Source organism: Dermochelys coriacea, chromosome 9 (assembly GCF_009764565.3).
Source record: "Dermochelys coriacea isolate rDerCor1 chromosome 9, rDerCor1.pri.v4, whole genome shotgun sequence".
In the NCBI taxonomy this organism is placed as follows: Eukaryota; Metazoa; Chordata; order Testudines; family Dermochelyidae; genus Dermochelys; species Dermochelys coriacea.
This window is the reverse complement of record NC_050076.1, coordinates 99777641-99801659: the sequence shown is the minus strand read 5'-3', so window position 1 is coordinate 99801659 and position 24019 is coordinate 99777641. Positions and strand designations below refer to the sequence as shown.

The 24019-nt window shown below is 38.0% G+C and overlaps 1 protein-coding gene across 3 annotated transcripts in view; it reads right to left on the bottom strand.

Annotated features, from left to right (window-relative positions):
- MAP7D3 (MAP7 domain containing 3) overlaps positions 1 to 24019 on the bottom strand; it is a 253954-nt gene that overhangs the window by 15460 nt on the left and 214475 nt on the right. For all 3 annotated transcript variants that reach the window (XM_043492118.1, XM_038415867.2, XM_043492119.1), the window contains 9 exons: positions 21243 to 21357; positions 18669 to 18698; positions 13148 to 13249; positions 8709 to 8807; positions 8173 to 8271; positions 6898 to 7023; positions 4778 to 4923; positions 3913 to 4043; positions 3471 to 3721 (listed from right to left, as the gene is read on the bottom strand). In XM_043492118.1, coding sequence (XP_043348053.1) covers positions 3471 to 3721; positions 3913 to 4043; positions 4778 to 4923; positions 6898 to 7023; positions 8173 to 8271; positions 8709 to 8807; positions 13148 to 13249; positions 18669 to 18698; positions 21243 to 21357 — 1099 coding nt within the window. The remainder of the gene's footprint in view (positions 1 to 3470; positions 3722 to 3912; positions 4044 to 4777; positions 4924 to 6897; positions 7024 to 8172; positions 8272 to 8708; positions 8808 to 13147; positions 13250 to 18668; positions 18699 to 21242; positions 21358 to 24019) is intronic.

Sequence of the window (24019 nt, the reverse complement as noted above, 5' to 3'; positions counted from 1 at the left end):
CCAAGTCACTGAAAAATAAGATGTGTTTTATTGCATAATAGCATATTTTAACTACCTACCAATGTCGACAAAAGGAAAAACAAACAAGACAAGGTGTGTTGACAGGCAATCAAGTCCATCATAGGGGGAAAAGTGACATGAAGATCCAAGTGTGACCAACTGGGAGATACCCGCATTATTGTAATGACTATTATACGTTTCCCTGTTCAGTTTTGGATGGCAGGAAGCAAAACAAGGACTAAGAACTAAGGCAGTCCCTCAGGTACAAACCTTCAAGCCAAGTTAAGTGTTCAATGGGGGCTTTTACTGGGAGATGCCACTTCCAGGTGCCATCAAAGTTAACAGGACTTGTTTGGCCAAGGCGATCATAAGGATCAAAAGTTTAAAAAGGTTCCACTGCCAGAAAGGGAGAGAGAAAGTGATCAGCAGCCCACGGGGCTGACACAAACTGGGAGAGAGATAGGAGCTGCAGGGTATGAAGTCTCACCTTAAGCAGGGCCTAAACATCTGAGCCAGGAGCAGCTAAAAGGCTAGATACGGTCCATTTGGTGAGGTCTCCTTTTTTGTTATTTTTTTATTGCATGTCTCTGAATGTTCTGTTGTACAGTTATGTTAAACAATACTGTTTGAGAAGCTTGTGTGGTCCCTGCGTAACTGCTAGTCACAGCTACTGGAGAGAAGTCAATACCAGGGTCTAAATCTCAGCTGGACCTGCTGAAGCAGTCACAACTGCTAACTAAGGGGCTGTAATCCAGGTCCTAGTTTAAAAGCGGGTGAACTGCAGAACTCTACCCCAGCAGAGATAAAAGCTTGAGGTCTGACATTTGTGAGAGGTGCACTCAGTGAGACCCTCCCCAAGAAGGGACAATGGTGCAGCTAGCCCAGACACCAGGACACTAAGTACACTTAAAGCTACCTTGAAATTAAGGCTGAGCCCAGGACTTGATAGAAACTCAGGTGCCACGGGACGACTCAGTGGTAAAAGCCAGTGTCTTTGGGTGGAAGCCTCAGGAGCTGGTTGGGATATGATACTGTGCCGAAGCAGTGAGGTAGCCTGGCTAGATGGCCATTCACTGCCCTCAGTTTCTGCCCTCTGATGTCAACTCCACAGCACGTGATTTTGAAAATGTGAAGCAACTTTTCCAGAACAGAGGGATCTGCCTCCATGTTCACAGGTAGGGCATGTAGGGGAATATCTGGCCAGGAGTGGACAACCTCATACTCACAGAGAAAAGATAAACCAACACCTCTGCGTTGATCAACTTCCATACTGTCTCCTTGCCCTATAAACGCCAGAGAGAGTTAGGTAGAGAACTACTCCCAGCTTCCTACTCTCAACTACAAAGAAAGTGATCATCTGGTTAGCAGCAGAGCAAGATGGAAGGAGATGTGAATACAGTTCTAGACGTTAGCATGGGGGAGGGGGAGAGAGAGAGGCAGACAAGTAACGAGCAGAAGTGGCAACATGGGGTACGGGGCTGAGTTCCAAACACAGTTTAGAAGAGGCAGAGGAGGCAGGTCAAAGTCCTGGCAATGAGAAGGAAAAGCTTCAGAAGATGAGAGGCCCAGAGGTAGATGAGGATGTAGCAGGTGGGTTTGTGAAGGACAAGGGTGATTCTGTAGAGGAAGACATGCATGACTGAAGCCAAAGAGTAGCTGGTAGATACCTGGGAATAGGACAGACAGCAGGGATCTAGTATCAGTGATGTGAATTACTGATCTATTTCTCATGCTCTTGACAGTTCTCAGATACACATTTATTACAATTAGGAGCAAGGGACACTGTTCAGGATTGATGTACAATGCCATACGACACTGACAATTAGACGACGACATCTAGCTATCTTTCCACAAGAATGTACGTGTGCAAAGCACAGTATAACGTATGAAATCCCAAAGAATTTCTGGCAATATTTCACACCCAGTTTAAAGTGTTATCACAGGGAACTTTTCAGACATTCCCTCAAGCTTGCACACATTCAGGAATACACATAAGTATCTTTACATGCAGTGACATGCATCAGGCATATGATCCCACTTATCCATGGTATTTGAAGGATTTTCACCCTCAGTATTGCCACCAGTTGCCTGTTCAAACTCCTTTTTCTGTTACGTTTCCCCTATGACCTTCTCCACAGAGAAGAGCATGTGATACCTCATCAGAAATCTTTCCCAGATTCTTTTCTGGAGATTGTAGAGGGTGTTCTTCCTGGTTGGAAGGGTAGAGGATGTGCTCATGTGGCACAATGAATGGGGGGGGGGGGGTCAGGAGATTTATTTCCAACCTGGGAGAAGTATGTCTCTTTCATTCTCCTGTGTGTGGCAGTGTTGCCCATTGTCTCCTGATGCTGTGGTGATTGCACATACATTGGAATCAAAATTTAGGCAGGCCTCTAACCATTTGGAAGCTAGGTCTCATGTATACTACGATGAATGAGCAGTTGATTTTTCCTCCAGGCTAACGCATATGCATGCAATTTTTAAAGTGATAGCTGGCTCAATTTCATAGGTATCTGGTTTACAGAACAAGGTTTCAAAGATGTGTGCTTTAATTTGTATGCATTTCCTGCTATTTGAAATCACTTTGCATGTGTGTCTTGGATTTGAGAATCTAATCCAGTATTTCTTTGTATATGTACAAAGTGGAATAGGATTTAGTTTAGAAGTTACATTGTAAACAAGACTTAAAGTCAATGCCTTTAGTGCTCTAGTCAAACAAACTGACTACTATATATGGTATAACCCAGCAATTTATAAAGCTACTGTATAATTAACAATTTGCAAACAACATCTTTTAACCTGAAGCATCCCCAAATCCCCTACAAATTGTTTTACAAACTACAGTATAAAGGGATTGTTTCACCCATCACTGAAATGCTGTCAATTCTTGGGTAGAATGCACCACTATTCAGTTGTATTCAGTGAAACTACAGGAAGTGAATATTAATACTTTTCACTTCTATAGTGTCTTCCCTCCAAGAAGTTCTAAATATTTTTCAAATATTCATGAATCTCCATTTTACACATGTAAAAGTCAAGGCACAGAGAAGTTCCATATAGAAAGGCATAAAACAAGATCAGACAAGAATTTGGTGGAAAGATCAGAAATAGAACCAGATATCCTGACTCCAAGGGCTCTTATACAACCATAAAGATATCCCTTCCTCACTTTGAAAAATACTGCATCAAACTAGAGATGCAGGGGAAATTCAGGAAGGAGATAGAACTTGGCTAGGACTTTTTCAGGAATTGTCAAGTCATCTTTCATGTCTACGAGCAGTCAGGAACAATTTGTGTTCATTCAAAAAGATTTAAGTTTCTTCTGGATTGCTTTTAAATTTATTGCATACTTACAAAGCTCTCACTCTCTAACACTATTTATAGGTAATTACCACCATTAAACTTCAAACTGTAGTGGACCACCATAAAGATAAATGGAATAGACAAGTGGATCACTTAAAGGCTCCTACCTTCTTTGGTCTTTGCAGCAATTGCGACAGTTTCCCTCTCAGAGATTGGAGAAATGCCATGCTCTTGTCCTGCTCCTTCTTCACACTTGTCCTTTGGTTTGCACTCCATTTCAGGTTTCTTTTTGGTAATATTCATAACACTTGGTGTGAGAGGCAGGCGTTGAATAGGTGCTGGTTTGGAGACTGTAGTGGGGGATGATGGCCTTTGTTTCAATACACTAGGTGAAGGTGGACGGGCCTTTTGATTTTGTCTGCAGAGAAAGGAACACCTAATAAGGCTTCACTGAAAGCTTGGAGTATGTAACTGATTTTATACACATAGCAACAATATGCACCTTCTGCATTCATACTGGACAGTATCAGGACACCAAACCTGTGGCACAGGAAGTAGTGCTCATTTTGTGCTGAACGTGGTTTAGGATGAACACAGGTTTAAACATACCTAGCTGTAGAGGGAGATGACGGACGTTTTGCCAAATTAGCAGGGGATGGAGATCTTCTACGAGCTGATACAGATGGCGATGGAGGGCGCCTCCCAGTAGGACTCGGGGACTGCTTTTCTGTCTCTGATTTCTGATCAGATACACAAACAGTGGTAATGTACACCTTCCAAAATACGTTGAAGACACCAGAGAAATGCAGAAGTGCTGTCATCACAACATTCACTAGTCACATTAAGATACCCTTGGATTTTCCTTTATCTTCCTGAACATGGCTCTAGTTATGTTATATTAATGAGGCTTTAGGATTTATAATCAACAGCATGCCCTGGAAATACAGAAGAGCTCATTCCACAAAATTCATATCCAGATTTCAAACATCCCAAAGTCTCAGGATGTTTGAATCTGGGGATTTGGATAAATAGATTATAAAGATAAATGCACAGTCTAGATCCAGGCTGATTTAGGTTTGGCTTTAAACACCCTGGAATTCTGGTGTGTTTGAAATTTTGGTTTGGAGACGCTCTAAAATAAAGCTCTCTTTTTTAAGAAAAGAAGTGACTCTTTAGTATACCTATTGTTCCATTTGGAATTATTTTTACTAACTTGCGTAATTAGTAACCAAAGATTATTAAAACTTTAAAAAGAAACATCAACTTGTTCTTCTCATTACAATAGTATTTTGTGACATTATCCAACAATGTTTATTTACAATGTAAAATAAAGAATTTTCACTAACATTTAATTGTTCTGATGCAATAAATAACGCAGCTGACTAGGATTGCAAACAGTTATAACACGCCCCTAACTTGACCTGTCCAAAAATAGAAAAACCAAGCCTTTTGTAAAAGGAACTTTTCAACAGACCTGTGCGGATTCTGGAGAGCTGGTGTCAGATGAAGATACAGTGGTCTTCAATCTGTCAATGCTACGGCTGCGCACAGGCACTTTAGGAGTTTGGATTGGAGAACTGATGGAACTGGCTGAAGCTGAACGAGGACAGAGGTGAGATTCTATAAAGTCAGGAATTTGACAAGACAAAACAGAGAACCAAGTGCACAGCATCAGAACAGGAAAAAACGACAGAGAGAGAGAAAGAGAGAGAGAAAGAAAGATTGTGTGTGTTAGAACCCATACAGAGAAAACACCACTGGAAGTGCACATTGCAAAAGGTCATGGACGCAAGACACCATCACCTCACGATTAGGAGTATGGAAGCCACAGCACCAAGAATGAAACCATTCAGAAAGCAGCAGTCAAGTGTAGATAAAAAAATAAAGTGCTTTTCCAAACAATGTCTACATTAAACTTTCAATACCTAAATGTAGTTTCCAATTTAGTCAAACTGTATCTTGTCATGATTACTTCTAGACTGGCCATCAGAGTTCTGCTAAACCCTTGCATAGGGCAAAGAAGCGTATCTCAGGAATACCTCACAATGTGTAGATAATGTCGTGTTAGTTATAAAATGTTTTGTTTCGTCCAACTCACAAGGAATGATTTTTCATAAAACGTGTGACAAACTGCAGTTACCATATTAATTATTTTAATCTTGTTTTATGCACTTCCTTATTCCATCTGCTGCCATTTAACAGTACTGCATATTTTTACTTTTTCCCCCAAACCACAGACTTTATCCACATTAACAAAACAAGATTTAAGTATGTGAAGAAACTAGAAATCTTAAGGGTTAATAGTCAATTGTAATTACTTTACCACCTCCAGAACTGTCAGCCTCTTCACATATATTAAGATGTGATGAGAAAATATGATCACTGTATTGGATCCTTCACTAAACAGAGTAGTGCATATATAATATACAACTCATCTAAGAAGTGTATATAGTAATGTAAATTGAGATATTTGCAAATAGATTAAAACTAGCATATCTAACATTTTAGACTATCTAGGGATACAAAAATCTAATGACAGATGCTAGCTCCTAATCGCTGTACTCTTATGGATAAAACATTTTATTTTTATATCTACAGCATTCTTGCACTCTTATGACCAATAACTTGAATTAGAATAGAGCAAGGAAATTACTGAAATTAAGTGTTAGCACTATTGAAAGTACCATAAGCTTGTTGACAGTGGAAATAAAAGTCCTGAACCTTTGTTTGAATAACACTGAGTCAGAGTCACATCCTGGCTATCAGTACAAGATAAGATTTCCCTCATATGAAGTGAAGTAACACATTTTGTGGAAAAATAAAATGCACACAAATAGCTGTGCAAAAGCATGAACATAAATTATGAATCAGCAAAGGCAAGGATTGATTACAGTCAGCTCAGCAGTGTAGAAGTTTCGTCACTATTAGTGAGGACTGTTAATTGGCTTAAGTTATACCAAAAAAAATAAAGATGGAGGAATGCATTTGAAAGGGAAAAAAAGAAAAAAAAGTTGATTGTGAGTTGAAAGATTAAAAAAAAAAAAGAGCAGGGGGAATGAACTCCAACTTGGTGTGCATTCCATTTTACTTTACATTGAACATAGTACTTTCACTGGAACTTTCTTAGATTCAATAGAAGTCAAAGGTAACCTAGTCGTCTTGTTCCAGCACTTTTGAGCTGAAAAATTTGCTCTCCCTCAGATAAGTCAATTTGTGCCCCATGCTTATTAGTCTCTTAGGCCTCCTTTGAAATATTAGGTTTTCCACTTCATCCTCCTAAGCTGTCACTTAAATTCAAATGCAGATCTCAGACAGCTCAGTGCAAAAATAAATATCAGTATACAATTCTCTGCAGAATGAACGAACGAACTGGTTTTGTAGCTTAAAAGCCAATACTATTATATGAAATTGCAAAATAAACAATGGATTGCATTTATTTTACCAAAGTAAATGTTAGTGAAGTATTATATAGAGTGATGTGTTAACTAAATGTTTGAATTGTGCTAAAAGGTAACATAGTTAGCCACTGTCATATCAACTCTTGCTTTGAAAGCAACTGCTATCACTTTCAGGCTTTTACTGCACTACTGTTACCTGAGGGATCTGGTCCATCAGCTGATAATGTAGCAGCACTTTTACTTCTAGCTAAGGAGGCCTGTGTGGGGGTGAGGAGGCGACTGATTACATTACTCTCCAAGGGACTGATTTGCGCGCGACGAGCTGAATGATGGGAACAAATCAAAAAGGATTCAACATGAAGTAATATAATGAAGAAAATAAGCATCAAAGAAAAAAGGAGCTTTGGGATTATTGTTGCAAATCATAACGTTTTCAGAAGAAACTATTAAAGTAATGAAGAAGGAAATACATAGTAATAGTATAGCAGGATAAAACATTGTAGTCAAATAGGATTGCATTTGTTGTCCTTAACTTATTACTAATTGTTATGTACAGAGAATGATATGTAAACATAAAACACAGATGGAGTGCTGAAATAAAGTCAAAACATGAACAGCTTTCGATTCAGCTTTGCAGAGGTTATCTTCATTCGAAGTTAGGATGCAACAGAGGATATTACAACAGACCGGTGGCACAAACCAGAGAAAAACCTTGCAAATTATTGCCAACAGTTGTTAGCTTTTGTTAAGTCTTATTTGCACACACAAGCTCACATATATAGTAATCATTGTCAACTCAATATGAAAAGGGGTTCCAAGCATTCTACAGTAGTTTCTTACCAGGGAAAGAGCTGCTAAAAAGGAAAATTTCAAATGTGTTAACTGAAAGGGAGATATTTGTTAAAGAAGCTGCCATCCATTAGCTTCAAGTAGAAAATAGTTATTAGAAAGAAGTTCTTAATAAGGAGGTGTCTTGTATTTTAAGGATGGATGTAAAGAAAAGCAGAGACAAATGAGAACAGATTTCCCCCTTAACTTGTGGGCACATAGTACAGCAGCAGGAACAAAGAAGTCGCTTTTAAACTGAAAAACTAACAGAGCTTTTAAAGCCAAACAGAGTAAGATGCAGGAAAAAATATTAACGTTTAAAGTGAAATTATTTCTTTATCTTAAATTTATGAAGATTATCTTTCCAAGTCTTAGCTCTTTGACTTGTATATATTATCGTTTTGCTCACCTACTTCTAGCATGATTAAGTAAATTTCACAAAAACCCTGACAGGATTTTTTGTCAGAGAAAAAAAAAGAAAAAAAAGTTTAATCTTTACTACTAAATAATTAGAAGTCTCACTAAGTTTCCAGATGTAGAGGAACCAGAAGAAACTACTCAAGTAACGTAATCCTATCCAATTTTACTGTGCATTGCTTTTAAATAGCAAGATTAGGATTTAGTTTTATAAATAGCTAACCACCTGGTCTTTCTTCCTTTTTCACTTTCTCCAGTTCAGGAGAAGAATGAGGTTTACTACTTATTCTATTCAAAGACGTGCTCCTCTTCTTTTCTGTTCCTCCTAGAGAACAAGTGCAAAGGAATATTATTTTTAACAAGAGATTTGCATAATTGATTTTCTGAATTGCCCACTCCCTTTCTTTAAAAAAATATATTTTGCCAAGAATACCTATAAACCAGAATTGTTAATCATTATGCAATACTTTGGTCACACAAGCTGTACGTATTGGTTTGCTTCTCACCCACCCCAAGTACAGCTTCAGAGAAAACACACTTGCATATAGAAACAGCAGAATTCTGGATACAACGTTTGATATTGCCAGAATGTGCATAATGATACCAAAGTCCAAATGGTCACATTATATGCACAATAATCTACACTGTTGAGAGTGGAAGTATTTCTAAACAAAGTTTGGACATTTCAGTTTAAACACAATTGAAATTTAAGAAATATTCAATTTGTTATCTCCTATTTAAAAAAAAAAATGTTTCCTGCACCTTTCTGTTCCACCTGTGAACCTTTTGGTGGTGGCTGCTCAGACTGCAGAGAAACTTTGTTACTCAGTCTGTTTAATGAAGCACTTCTCTTTGTGGTACCTGTAAGTGAAAGTGCAAATTACGCATTACATTTTATATAGAATCCTGAAGTGTTTCTTTAACCACCTACCCCTCTTTTCTGTATACAGCATAAGCCATAGCAGTGTACTCAAATCTGATTGATTTATGAAACCTACAGAACCGCCTTGTGGCAAAAAATAAAAAGTGTATCCTCAAATAATTTGAGAGCACAAATCATTCTGAATCTGTAAATTTCTAATCTATACACCAAATTTCTGTTAACAAGAGAGAAAGACACGAATCAATCAAGATTAAATAAAGAAGTGTATGATAAGGCTCTAGATGAACTGAAGAAAAATACGTTTGATTAACTTGTTTTTAAATCAGTTCAGTTTAAGAGTATAAATATATCTATCTGGCCAGTATTATCAGGAATATAAACGGTGCTTAAAACAGAAGTTCTACATAAAGACACATAGGTCTTAAAGGCATAAAACAAGGTTAATCTGAATTACAGTATTACATAGAACAAGACCGCTTTGCAGCACATCCCAGTGTACAAAATGGTTGTTATATTTTGACAGCTGGGTTCTATTGGTGGGAGGAACTTGAAATTTCATATTCTCCCTACATAAGTACAGTTAAGGTGGCTAATAAAGAAAAAAATGTTTAATCAGATTAAACTTTTTAATAAAACAAAACAAAACAGCATCTCAGATGACAACGTGTCAGGCTGGACCCAGCACATAAATTACAACCATACCAGGTGGGCACCTCTATAAAGCTGTGATGGGACACAGAAGAGCTGCTGCAGAACCTGAAGAGCTGTGCACATTCTATGCGTCATTCACCTAAAGACTAGCTATTCTCTGGAAGCCAGATCAAGAGTGTATAATTGCTCCTACCTGTTGGGCTAGTATGAGCAAAATCTTGGAGTCTTGATCTAAATCTTTGTTGTTAGAGAAAATAAAGATGAGCACTGGACATTTTCCCCAAAGAGTCTGAATATTCACATTGTTTCAAGGCAATTGAACCTGTATTCCTACTCTGTGGTCCACCAAGGACATCCACTTAAGATTTCCAGTTCTCAGCCATCATCTCTTTTGGGCAGAGACCCGCTACACAGCTCCTTGCCTTACATCTTGACATCCCCAGTAAGCCAGACTCCCTAAAAGGCCAGCATCTGTGCTTTCCTTTTCTCTCAGATGGCTATTATCTTATAATTGCTGGCAATACTTTGGTAACACACAGCTCCTTCTAGGAAAGCACATATATTCTTAAGGTAAAAGCATTACAGAGAAAACATTAAAAAACCTTCATGCATGTAAAAAAAACTAACAGAGGTCACCCCCAATTCCAAACTAGGGCTTTGGTAGGTTTTAGTCCTTCAAAACCCACAAGTGGGTTTTCCCTGTGATTACAAGTTCATCCATTTTAGATCCAGAACCAGAAAGAAGGCCCCGAATCAGTTCAAGCACTGGCTATTTATCTAAAAGTCCTATCTTTGTCTGGTGACACTGGGAGAATCCTGTCTGAACCAGACTATGCAAGCCTCCATTGGACATGATACCTCTCTGGAAGTGTTATAACCTGAGTGATTTGCCATAATTATCCCCTACTGTTTTCATTTTCCGGAACAGCTGTAGTACTTCATTTGGGAAGGAAAAAAATCAAATGCACAACTACAAAATAGGGAATAACTGCCTAGATGGTAGTACTGCTGCAAAGTATCTGGGGATATAGTGGACTACAAACTGAATACGAGTCATTAATGTGATGCAGCTGCAAAAAAAAGGCAAATATGATTCTGGGGTGTATTAACAGGAGTGTTGTAAGTAAGACAGAGGAGGTAATTGTCCTACTCTACTCAGCACTGGTGAGGCCCCAGAAGGAGTTCTGTGTCCAATTCTGAGCACCAGAGTTTAGGAAAGATGTGGGCAAATTGGAAAGAGTTCAGAGGAGAGCAACAAAAATAATGAAAGGTTTAGAAAACCTGATCTATAAGGAAAGATTGAAAAAAACTGGGCACGTTTAGTCTTGAGAAAAGAAGACCAAGGGGCGACCTTACAAAAGTCTTCCAGTATGTTAAGGGTGATTATAAAGAGGATGGTGATCAATTGTTCTCCACGTGCACTGTAGGCAGGACAAGAAGTAATGGGCTTCGTCTGCAGCAAGGGAGATTTAGGTTGGATACTAGGAAGAACTTTCCAACTCTCAGGGTAGTTAAGCTCTGGAATAGGCCTCCAAGGGAGGTTGTGGAGTACCCATCACTGGAGGTTTTTAAGAACAGGTTAGACAAATACCTGTCAGAGATGGTCTAGGTTTACTTGGTCCTGCCACAGAGCTGGAATTGAGGACTTCCAGCCCATTTCTAGGATTGTATGATTTCTTGCATTTCTCTTAAGCCACTTAATATAATAGGGTTTCCCAAAAATACTGGAGGAAGATGCTTTGTCAGAGTTTCTATTACAGAACAGCAGTAGGTTTAATAGCAATCCCTTTTGGCTGATAATTTATTAAATATTTTTCCTGTGTGCGCTGGTATGCATATAAACCATAATTTTATAAACCTTTTTGTTTCTGGTTCGTAGCTATAGCCTAATCCTGCAAACACAGATATATATAAATAATCCTAATTACGAGTAGACCCAGACTTCAACAGGGATAATCACATATGTAAAGTTACCCACATGTATACCTGTTTGCAGGATTGGGCCCTTAATCTGTCTCCATGTTAGGCTTCAGAAAAAAAAAAGTTATCCTTTCCTCCTCAATTTATGCATGATTTTTGTAACAATAAGGGATAGTAATTTCTGGAAGGAGGGAAGCAGTTCACCACGACTGCCCTCTAAAGTGTTAGCATAGCATTCCAGAGGGTTCAGAGAGATTTCTCTTAGCCTTGAGATCACCAAAGAAAAAGGAAGTTATTTGTGGTGGTGGAATTCATTTTTAAGTTTCTCCTCTAAAAGCAGATTAGTGACCTTCCTAGTGTTACTATCAACTTTTCAGTCTGGAAAAGGCATTATGACATGTACGTCATAAGAGGACTGCAGTAAAACATAGAACTATAGCATTATTGGTAATGTTTACTGGGGCTTGTTCAGTTTTTTTGTTTTTTTTTTTAAATAAATCACTTCTGTCTGAAAACGTACTTAATGCTACATGTAACACTTATGTTCCCTATAATGGAAAAAAGGAGAAAAATCATTCAATTTCCCCAGTTTGTTCACTTTATGCATTTGATAGTATTTCCCCTATTGGTATGATTTTACACAACAGGAGAAAACTTCTAAAAATATAAAATATGACTCGTAAAACCACAAAAATTGACAGGGAGACACTGAAGTGTTATATCAGCAACTCATTTTTAAAAACTGACTGGATTTCAGGTTGATTATGTCCCTCAGGTTGATTACATCCCTCAGCGGTAGTAGACTCAGCAGTGTTTACCCCAGTGTTTTGGAGAGAACAGAGATAAACATCAAGAAAACAAGCAATGCTCCATTCTGGGAAAAAAAATTATGTACATCATTACAGAGTTTGTAAGGTGCAATAGTTTAATACAGTGGTTTTCAACTTGTGGTCTGCAGACCCCTGGTGGTCTAAGATTTCCAAAGGGGTCCACACCTTCATTCAAAAATTTTTAGGGGTCTGCAAATGGGGAAAAAAAAAAAAAGATTGAAAACCTCTGGTTTAATACATTGGAACTAATGGTATAGGCATTCTGCATGGCTAATATGAAGATACATCCCATGAAACCGCAAAGCCCAAGGTCAATGTGAAAAGGGAAACAGCAGAATTTTCACACTTTTTTTTGCCCATGTTATGATATAATTCTACATCTTATAAAGAATCAGGGCTCTTCAATATGTAGAACTTCAATACGAGTTCAGGGCCATGCTACAGATTTTTAATGCCAAGATGAACATTTATTTCTGTTGTGAATATGCAACCAAAGATCTGAATCTATTTCATTCAGGAAAATAGTTGTCGTTTGTGAAATTTAAAAACAAAAACAAAACAAAAAAACCAACCCAATTATTATGTTTAGTATTATCTAAAATTAAGTCGGTGATTTAAACCCTTAAAGTTGGTGTGAAATGGTTAATTCATAAATTGTTCACCAAGATTTGGTTTTAATAAAACTATCCTAGAAATAAGAAAAGTGATCTTTACCATTACTCTTCTGCTCTAACACAGAGATCACAACCAAGGATTGGGTCAAAAGACCTGCACAGTTTGCTGAATTAAGAAATGGAGTAAAATGCATTTGAGATCACATGAGACATGAATTAACAAGTAAGATGGAGGAACAGTAAACTCATTATCTACTCCCCAAGAAACCAAGCAACTCCCTCCAAAAGACCCAAAACACTTACTCCGATCAGGAGAGTTTAGAAGCGCTGCAGAAGATGACAAACGTTTGTTGATGACAGCTTCTGTTTGTTTGAGGTTTGCTGTTGATGTGGAACGTTTGTTGGCTGCAGAAAGAAATGTTTATTTTAGCATTTATCTTCAATCAGAAAAAGTGTCCTTTAACATATTTCTCTGGGGATAAATTTGGAAGCATAAGTATTACTTCCCAAAAGCCACTTCCAGTTCTGCTCCAATTCTTTTACACAGTACTTCCCACTCAAGGATCTCAAAGCACTTTATAAAAAATTCATAAATCACAAATCCCTTTGAAATAGATAAGTATTTCCTGGTAGTGCATGCTAAAAGTCGTATAAACCAGCATGGTAAAACCCTAAAATTCTGCACATTATGTTGCATGCATATCAAATGTTAATAGCAAAGTTGGTTAACTTATTAGCAAATAAATCCATGCTAAAGAGAAAATAGGGTTACTAACTGTGGAAGGAGCTTCTTTTCCCTTTTCAAAAGGTTCCCCAACATGCTATGGCAGTTTCCTATAGAAGCAGCCAATATGAGAATTTGACTGGATTGGCCTGCATGTATGTATGTATGTATGTGAATGCGTGTACAAACTCCAGAATTGCTACCCTCCCTGATACCACAAGAAACTGTTTTAAGGAGGTGTGAAAAGGACAGCAAAGTAAGAGCAGACTGAGAAAGAAGAGAAACTTCCTTTTTTAGGGCATTCCACGGCCACAGCATGATTTGAAAGACCTATTGTATAGCACCTGAATAGTAAATGCCAAAAATGAAGATTTAAGTTTGGGACACTTTTTCTAAGGCAAACATAAAGGTTATTTTATAAGGGAATATGCAAGAGAACTGAGATAGCTGAAACAGATTTTGGAGTTTTTAGATGAACTTCAGGAATTTTCTAAGGGAAATTACATCCACTAATAGTTATTTTCCATCACTTCCTTGCTAATTCCCTTTCCTTATTTATTTTAATATAGGATATGGCTAGGGGTGGGATTTTCAAAAACATGTAGCAATAGCCTGACTATTCACATGAACTTCAGCTAACAAAAAGTCAACTAACTCCAAGTACGAGTTGTATAGAACATTGTAAAACTAAATCTTATTAGAAACAAGAGATATGTACGTGGTATTTGCATTTCCATTTGCAAGAAAGCTTTAGAATCCTAAACGGTGGGTGTAACTTAATGAACTCTAATTAACCTGTCTGGCCAACACAATTTTAAAGACTTGATAAGAAGGCTTCAATTATTCCTTTAGTCTGGCCATTAGCGGGAAGAATTGTTTCCGAAGTCCTAGGGAATTATCTGAGAAAAATTTTCATTGCATCAAATCAATGGTTTCTTAATTATTGGTGAATTCGTTCTGTGTTTGTAGGATTTTCTTTGGAAAATGTAAGTTTTTTTATTATACATATAAAAAATTGCAAGAATTGGAGCAAGCATGCAACATAATCCCAGGGTAATTTTTCTATGTGCATACAGGGGCTACATGGGTACTAGAGTGTGGTGTCAAACTTTATGTTTGATGACCATCATATTCTCTAATGGCATGCACCTTTGTCTCTCAGGCACTTCATCATCTGGTTTTGTGATAGGGAACTTTCCTCAATTGCTGGAATTTTGCTGTCAAGGACTCTATGTAGTTTATTATGCAATGTTGTCATTTCTCCCAGGCTTCTTAACAGAATCTAACACTGCATTTGTTAGCATGAACCACTCCTCTCTTAATACCATGGTACAGTAAAAGCTGTTTTATCCAGCACTTCACCAAGTGGAAAGCTCTATAAACCAGCATTTCTGATCTTCATTGTAATTCCTGTTTATAGTCCGGTTGGCATGAGGCTGGTGGGGGGTTGGGGGCGGGAGGGGGTTTGGGAAGGGGCATGAGGTGCCGGATCTGGAGGCCACTGACCTCAGGCGGCTCCCCGCAAGCAGCAACCTGTCCTAGCTGGTCCTAGGTAGGGGCACAGCAGGCAGCTCTGTGTGCCGCCTCTGCCTACTGGCTCCACCCCCACAGCTCCCATTGGCTGTGGTTCCTGGCCAATGGGAGCTATGGAGCCAGGATCCAGGGCAGGGTGCTGGTAGTCTGCAGAGCTGCCTGCTGCACCTCCACCTGGGAGCAGCCGGGACAGGTTGCCTCTTGTGGGGAGCTGCCCAAGGTGAGTGGCCCTGGATCCGGCACCACGAGTCCCCTCCTGCACCCAAACTCCCTCCTAGAGCACATGCACCCCCATCCCGCCCCGCACCCCCTCCTACACCCAAACTCCCTCCCTCTTAGTAAACCAGCATTTTTCACTTAGCGGCACCCTCCATTCCCCTGAACATGCTGGATAAAACAACTTTTACTGTAAAATGCTTGATTGTGGGGTTTTATTTTTTATTAATTCCTAACCATCAATGGGGAGTAATCCTGAATCATGCGCATTATATCGATGTCCAATATTTCCCCATATATAGGGTTTGATCTTCCGGATGTTCTTGAAATGTCCGATTATGTATGGTTTACTTTTCAGTACACTTGTGAATCTACTGCTATCTTAGCCAGATATTTACCTTGCTTGGTCAAGAGTTCTAAATATTTATATTCACATGAAACTGGTTCTGATCATGACAGAATGGGCCTGGAAAGGAAGACTGTTGGGGCTACATTTTCTTGGATCATGAATTACTAAACATGGAAGGCTTTTCTGCAGTATCTGGAATAGCTTTGGTCTCCCAGCATATTTAAAAGCTGACCAACCTATCTCTGAATATGCCAAATGAACAGACAGTCAGAAGACAATATTGCAAATATTCTGTAACTCTCTTCTAATGATGATGTTAGAGAAACTGAAATATTATTAATCAATAATGTCATAATACTATAGCAACCACAACGTTAGGCATTTTTCAGACACCGGAAAGGGATGGTCCCCATCCCCATGGATTCTAAGGACTGACCAGGTACACAGATGTTAGAGAAAGGGGAACAAGAAGATTTTTATATAAATCAATTTGATTTAGTGTAGGTGGCAGAGTAAAGGGGGGGCATTGTTTATACTAGCTAGCTATATTAGAGCCTGAAGTTAGAGGCTATTGGCAATCTTTGAGAGAGGGGAAAAAAAGGAGGAAATCGATTCAAGGGTTGATTTTATACAATATTGCTTGGGTGAGGTGGTTGTACATCTGAAAACAATCTAAAGATTAGTTTATGGATACAAAAACGGATGATTACACACCATTCTGGATAAGCATTCATTATCTATTTCTCTCTACGTCTAAATGTAGAGTTCTGATGTGAAGGTTACTATTAACTGATTTCAGCATAGTAGAAGCAGGGAAAATCTACACTTTTCTTGCTCACTAGGCACAGGAAGACCCACAAAGTATTGAACATGACAACGGTGCAGTAATTTGTTTCAATTTCTCAAGAGATCTTAAAAAATAATCCAGCACAGAATTTTAACTTCACAGAGTTAAAACTAGATAGAATCATAGACTATCAGGGTTGGAAGGGACCTCAGGAGGTCATCTAGTCCAACCCCCTGCTCAAAGCAGGACCAACATCAACTAAATCATCCCAGCCAAGGCTTCGATAAAAGATGTGACTGCTTGATTCTGTCTCTCAGCGTGAACTGAATGTTCCAGTATCAGTGCCTGTAATGTCTGCTTTACCTTTACCTCTTGCTGTTTCTTGGACAAGACAAGACATTTTAACCAAAACAAAAGCAACCAACCAAAAAATCCCAAAAAATGAGACGAGAGAGGTTTCAGATTAAGATTGTTTAGACTCCTGAACAGACAAAACAGACCTTATGCAAAACCCATAAGGGTGAATTGCAAAACAAAAAAGGGGCACGTGCCCCTTATTGCTAATTGATGATGTATACACACCAAGTCTTGTTGCTTTACATCAGAAACGCGAGGCCTGACATTTTTGTTGGAAAAGATTGGTAATTTTTGATGGACCTAGATAGTGACATCAAGAACGAGAGGAGAAATACATTCAAGACTTGTGTCTTTCAGGAACAAGATGGAACTAAAGGTTTATTATTAGTGGCTATCTTTAACGATGAGCAATAAAGAGCACATTTTGTTTTTGTTGTCATTTAGAAGTGGGGAAAACAAAAAAGAGCAGACACAAATGTGACTTTTAGAAATAGGACAAAACTCGATACTAATTTGGCTTTCAAGAGAAATTAGACTGGATAGTGGAAAACAACTGGAATTAATACAGGCATCTCAGGATCACATGTTTAATAGAGGCGAACCAATCCAGTCAAACTGGTTAATTTTTGGAGAAAAATGCCAATCCATGCTGAGGGGAGTAGGAGAAAAGGGAAAAAATGTGCTATGGCTGCCAGAATAAGATGTGTCAATTAAATCATGCACAGTTAAACTTTCATTGAGTTTTCAAGCCTCATATTGTCATATTATGAGACAGCTGGACTAGATTAGTATAGCTACAAGCATGCACAGATTTTTTCAGTGCTCATAGACTTAGCTGGGTCTCACATGAGGGGGCTGTCATTTTAGCCCTCAGTTACAAAAATTAAATGTCCTTGATTACACACAGGCCAGGTCTACACCACAAGCCTTTGCCAGCATAGCTATGTCACTCAGGAGCGTGAAGATGCATAATCCCTGACGGATGAGGCTGTGCTGGCAAGAGTGTCTAGTGTAGATGCAGTTCTACCAGGCAATTATTTTGCTGGAATAAACTATACCAGCAAAAAAGTTTGGCTAGTATAAATGGTGTCCACATTGAAAGTGCTTTTGCCAGTATAATATACCACCAAAGCCCTTCAAGTGTAGACTTGGCCTTAGAAACCATTTGAATAGTTTATAAATTAGTCTATGAGTGTGTCTCAACCTCTTCCATGGAAGGTGCTAGAAAGTCAATGGAAAATGAATTTTAAACATTGGAATCACTGTCACTCATTGGAATAACTGTCACTCATTGTTTTTGCAATCTCCTTCCACAGAAATTAAATGTAGTTAAAGGAAAAGGCTCACCTATTTATCTGTTTGTATTATATCATGAAAATGTACCATTTGTGAAATGTACCAAATTTGTGCACAGGAGAGTTTCTCCAGCTATTGTTTAAACTGTCTGCAAAGTACCAAATCACTGTTTACAAAATTCTGGTTTACAGAGTACCATATTAGTATACATTCAGCATATACTCAGAACCAGAAAGATCTCCCATTTTTTCCCCATGCTTTATATCCTCATCCTTGAGGCACTAAGCTGCAGATAATACCCCGTCTCAGACTCCCTTATGATCTCACCAATGGAAAGGCCCACCTTAATTGGCTGGGAGGGATCGTTAAGGATACAGGGGCATGCTCTACACCGAGGACCAAGTGTGCTGCTTCAGCAGTGCTCTGAGCCCTGCAGGCCCAGATCCAGCTATGTAAAAGTAACTCCCCTTAACTCCAATCAGTGAAAGTGAGAATTCCAGTTCAAAAGGTTAGTGGTTAGTATAAAGTAATAGCAGAAGGCCATTTTAAAAATCAATACTACCAGCTCCACCTTCATCTGCAGTCTGTGGCTCTGTAGAAGAACAAGATTTGTAAGATAAATCACAAGGCTGGATAACACTTAATAGAACAACAGAGAAATGGGGAAAGCGGAAATAATATTTATAATTGCGGTAATTATTATTTCAGCAAACACTTTTTAGGCCTTAAGCTCTAGACAGAGCCTGACAGTCAACACCACAATTAATTCCACCTTGAGTATTTTTGACACAATTCCAGCACTAGAAAAGAAATAAAAAAAAAATGAGCTCAGGTATGTTTTTTTATTTCTGCATAGTTACTTTTAAAATTCCCACTGACTTGCATATATCACTATCCTTACAACTTCCCTCTCTTCAACTGGAAATTGAGAAATTATTAATAGCTCACTATACCAAGTTTGATTTTCCCTTAAAATATTTTTATTGCTCAGGAAAGTGAGGGCCTGATCATGTTTAGTGCCATGCATTGTGAAGCCCTCCTTTCAGTTCCCATTATTTTCAATTCATTTCAGTCATAGATTCCAAGGCCAGAAGGGACCACTGTGATCATTTAGTCTGACATCCTCCATAACACTGGCCATAGGACTGCCCCAAAAGAATTCCTAGAGCAGCTCTTTCAGACAAACATCCAAACCTGAATTAAAAACACTCAGTGATGGAGAATTGACCACAACCTTTGGTAAATTATTTCAGTGGCTAACCACGCTCACTGTAAAATGTATGCCTTATTTTCAATCTGAATTTGTCTAGCTTTAACTTCCACCCATTGAATCGTGTTACACCTTGCTCAGTCAGATTGACGAGCCCATTATTAAATATTTGATTCCCATGTAGAACTTAGATCAATCAATACAACCTTTAGCCTCTCTTTATTAAGCAAAACAGACCAAGCTTCTTGAGCCTGTCGCTATAAGGCTTGTTTTCTAGTCCTTGAATCATTCTTGTGGGTCCTCTCTGAACCCTCTTCAATTTATCAATATCCTTCTTGAATTGTGGGCACCAGAACTGGACACAGTATTCCAGCAACAGTCGTCAAAAACAGAGGTACAATAACCTCTCTACACCTACTTGTGATTCCTATTTACGCATCCCAGGATCGCATTAGCTCTTTAGCACACATCACACTAGGAGCTCTTGTTCAGCTGATTATCCACCATGAACCCCAAATCTTTTTCAGAGTCATTGTCTGCAAGGTCCCCCATCCCATAGGAATTGCCTATATTCTTTGTTTCTAAATGTATACACTTAGCCATATTAAAACATGTACTGTTTGCTTACATCTAACTTACCAAGCAATTCAGATTCCTCTAAATCAGTGACCTGTCCTCTTCATTATTTATCCCTCCCCCAAGTATAGAACAGAAATATTTATTGAACACTTCTGCCTTTTCTGCAATATTATTGATAAGTTTACCAGTTCCTTTGTCAGGATTCTTTTTGTTCCTAATATACTTAAACAATCCTTATTATCCTTAACTCTGCTTGACATAGATTTCTCTGTGTCCCTCTGTTCCCCTTACCAATTTTCTACAATTCCTAGCTTCTGATTTATATGCACTATCATCAATCTCACCTTTCTTCCATTTGTTAAATATTATTATTTTAATTTTTTTTAATAGCTGTCTTCATTTCCCTTCTAAAGCAGATTGGTTAACCAGCACAGCCATCTTCCTCAATTATGAGATTGTGGGGTTTTGTGTTCTTAAAAGATTCCCCATTATCATTCACAGTTTCCAGATCAAAGTCCTCCTCCCAGCTGATCTGGCTCATAATTATTTTCAAGCTTTGTGAAACTTGCCCTAATAAGGGACCAAGAATACATACTACTGGTCTGGACTTAATTTTGCTCGTACATTATAAATGTGATCTAATCATGAACACTTGTACCTAAACTGCCATTAATGTTTAGTTCTATGATCAGTTCATCTCTATCTGCTAGGACAAGGTCTAAAAGAATTCCCCTGTGTTGGCCACAACACTTTTTAGTTAGGAAATCTTCATCTATAATGTTTAGAAATTCCAAGGATGTTTTAGTATTGCCAGCATGAGACCTTCAGCATATGTCATTCAAACTCAATTTCCCCATGATCATGCAGTTTTTTTTCCTATAAATTATAGATAAATGATTAAGGAGGCAGGTCATCCTGTTCTACTATTCTAATGTTGGGCTTCTGATAAGCAAAAATTGCTAATTACATCAAATTACATGATGGTTTAATAAGAACCTGTTTGAGATCAAGTACATTTAAAATGTGTAACCTCAGATGGGATTCAACATGGACTCCAGAACTGAAAAGCTTGAGCATTAACCCCTGTGCCATCTTACCCATTTAACCTCTATTTAAAACACAGAGTGTCATCAATTAGTATTCAAAGCAATTCTATTAAAGGATGCATTTTCAAGGCATTTTACATGTCATAGTTTAATATAATGAATATGCAGCTAACAGTATTAAACAAAAATCTTTAAAACAGCATTATAAATACTACTTTTGAATTAGTCTTCAAGGTATCTGAATTATAAATGCGACAACACTATAAATCAACATAATGCACTCAATTTTAGCAACCCTTACCAGTCTTGCTGTCTGAATTTGAAGTTACAGACCCTCCCCATGACCACCTTTTCTGTCGTGTTTCCAGACGTTGGCTCCGCTCCAAGGTACGATGCACAACTGCTTCATATCGCTCCTATTACCAAATAATATCTCTATATAAGGCTATATAAACCATTATTAAGCACAACTATGTTCAACACAAAACAATCTTTCTTCCCTGAAGAGCTTGAAATCAAAAACATCTGTTTTACCTTCACCATGCGACCGTAACTAATTCTAAAACAAATGTGATGTGCAAAAAGACTGAAGACACAAATCATTTTAATATAATGCACAAATATTCCTCTAATATTTCACACAGAGATGTATTACATTAAAGTGAAATTAGACTTTTAGGGTTAACACATTCAAAATGCATTTGATAAAGAATCTGCTGTAGCGACTATGTATCAGTTCAGATATATTATACAGAACAACACTTATCTCCAGATGTCTTGATTATCAGAGACTTATAAATAAATATAAAGTGGGAGGAAGGATTATAAAATCTCAAGTGTTTAAACTGTCAGTTCTACTTTTCTAGCCAAGCAACCATTAGGATATGAAACTCCAGAATTCTCCTGAAATAAATTATAAATTTTTTCAAGTGTTCCTATATTAAACAATCTTAAAACTATTTGAAGTAAACTAGTAGAGAGCTTTCTCTGTGAAAGAAGACCTTTAATTAACATCCCACTGGGCTTTAAAAAAAAGTTAGAATGTTGGCTAGAAGATTTTTTTTTTTTTTTTAAAGAAAAATAATTCTCTTGTTAGAAGAGAACTCATGAACTCCAAAGCACAGCAGGTGACAGAAAATACTGTTGCTTAATGAAATATCTAAATAAAGTACATTCTTAAAAAAAAACTGTTTAAAAGTCTGCATTAAATATTATGGACACTATCTTTTCAAAGTACTATACAAACATCAGCTCATCTCTCTAAACATGAAGAAATTTTGACAACTTCAATGGAAGCAGGATGGGACTCAAAAGAAGGTAAAACTTAAAGGAAATTTTATGACAAGCTGAAAGTCTGTTTTTACTTGTAAACTCTGGACTTCAGCAATAATTGCTGACACGACTAACATCTGGAACAGCACTGGAGTACAGCTCTCCCCTCATCTCAGTTCATATCAATTGCTGGAGAAGGAAAACAAACCCCAGAACACTGAACTCTAGTCCTATCATATAAAAAGGGTTGCACAGTTCACTTTTTAAACAGACCTCCTCTTCACCATCCTCAAGGTTTAAAAGTTTATGGCACTGCCAGGCTATGATGATCAACAACAGGGTCATATCCTGGAATAGCTACGATTGAGAGCTCCTTAGTATTTACCACCAACAAGCTACAAGATACCAAGGGACCAGTTATCCAAACAATTCTCTCTCCTGGGGACAGAAGGCTTCTATTCTCCCTTAACATGAATTTCATAACAACACAGACTAAAAAGTCTTTGCATGCACTTTGGAGTTTCTTCAGTGACAAAAAACTTGGAAGAAAAGAGTAAAAATCCTCCAAGCTCTGAAGAAACAGGAGGTATTGTTTGCCATGCAAAGCTTTCCAGAAAAATATTTTGGACTGCAGATTATCTACCTCTAAAGAAAGACAAGACACCAACTCCAATCTGGTTTATTTTACTGACTTTTGGTACAGTCTAGGACTCTTATCCTGTAAGCACATCCATGTGGACAGAACTCTAAGGTATTAATGACCAAAGTATCTAGACAAGGATCTATAGAACACACTGCTACTGGGATTCTTTAATTATTTTTATTGCAGCAGAATTTAAAGGTCCCAAGCAGGGATCAGGGCCCTATTGCACCAACATAATGACAGTATCTCAAAAAGATTACAATCTAAGTATTGTTGTACACACGACCTATATATTTTGCATAACTAGTAACAATGCACTTGAGTCTTAATTATTGTCACTAAACAGAATAATGTTTTTTAATCTTAGTAATAAGGCTTTCATGATTAGTCTCAGGCAGGTGGCAACTAATTCTTCCACCTGTTTTCACTATGGTGATTGCTTTTTTAAGTTACCTTTGGGAGGTGACTAACCAGAAATGATTTGACTGAAACATGAAACAAAGAATGAAAAAATATGGTTTGCTATGTCCTTTACCATTCATTGTGCTTGGTAAATCTTTGAGTGAAAGAAGACGTCTTAAATGATTTTTGTCAAACGATCTGGAAAAAGGGGTAAACCATAAGGTGGCAAAATTTGCAGGTGATCTAAAACTACTTAAGATAGTTAAGTGCCAGGCAGACCGCGAAGAGCTACAAAAGGATCTCTCAAAACAGGGTGACTGGGCAACAAAACGGCAGATGAAATTTAGTGTTGATAAATGCAAAAGAACGCACATTGGAAAACATAATCCCACCGACACATATAAAATGATGGGGTCTAAATTAGCTGTTAATTCTCAAGAAAAAGATCACTGAGTCATTGTGGATAGTTCTCTGAAAACATCCACTCAATGTGCAGCGGCAGTCAAAAAAAGCGAACAGAATGTTGGGAATCATTAAGAAAGGGATAGATAATAAGACAGAAAATATCATATTGCCTCTGTATAAATCCATGGTACGCCCACATCTTGAATACTGCCTACAGATCTGGTTGCCCTATCTCAAAAAAGATATATTGGAATTGGAAAAGGTTCAGAAAAGGGCAACACAAATTATTACGGATATGGAACGGCTACCATGTGAGGCGAGTTTAATAAAAATGGGACTTTTCAGATTGGAAAAGA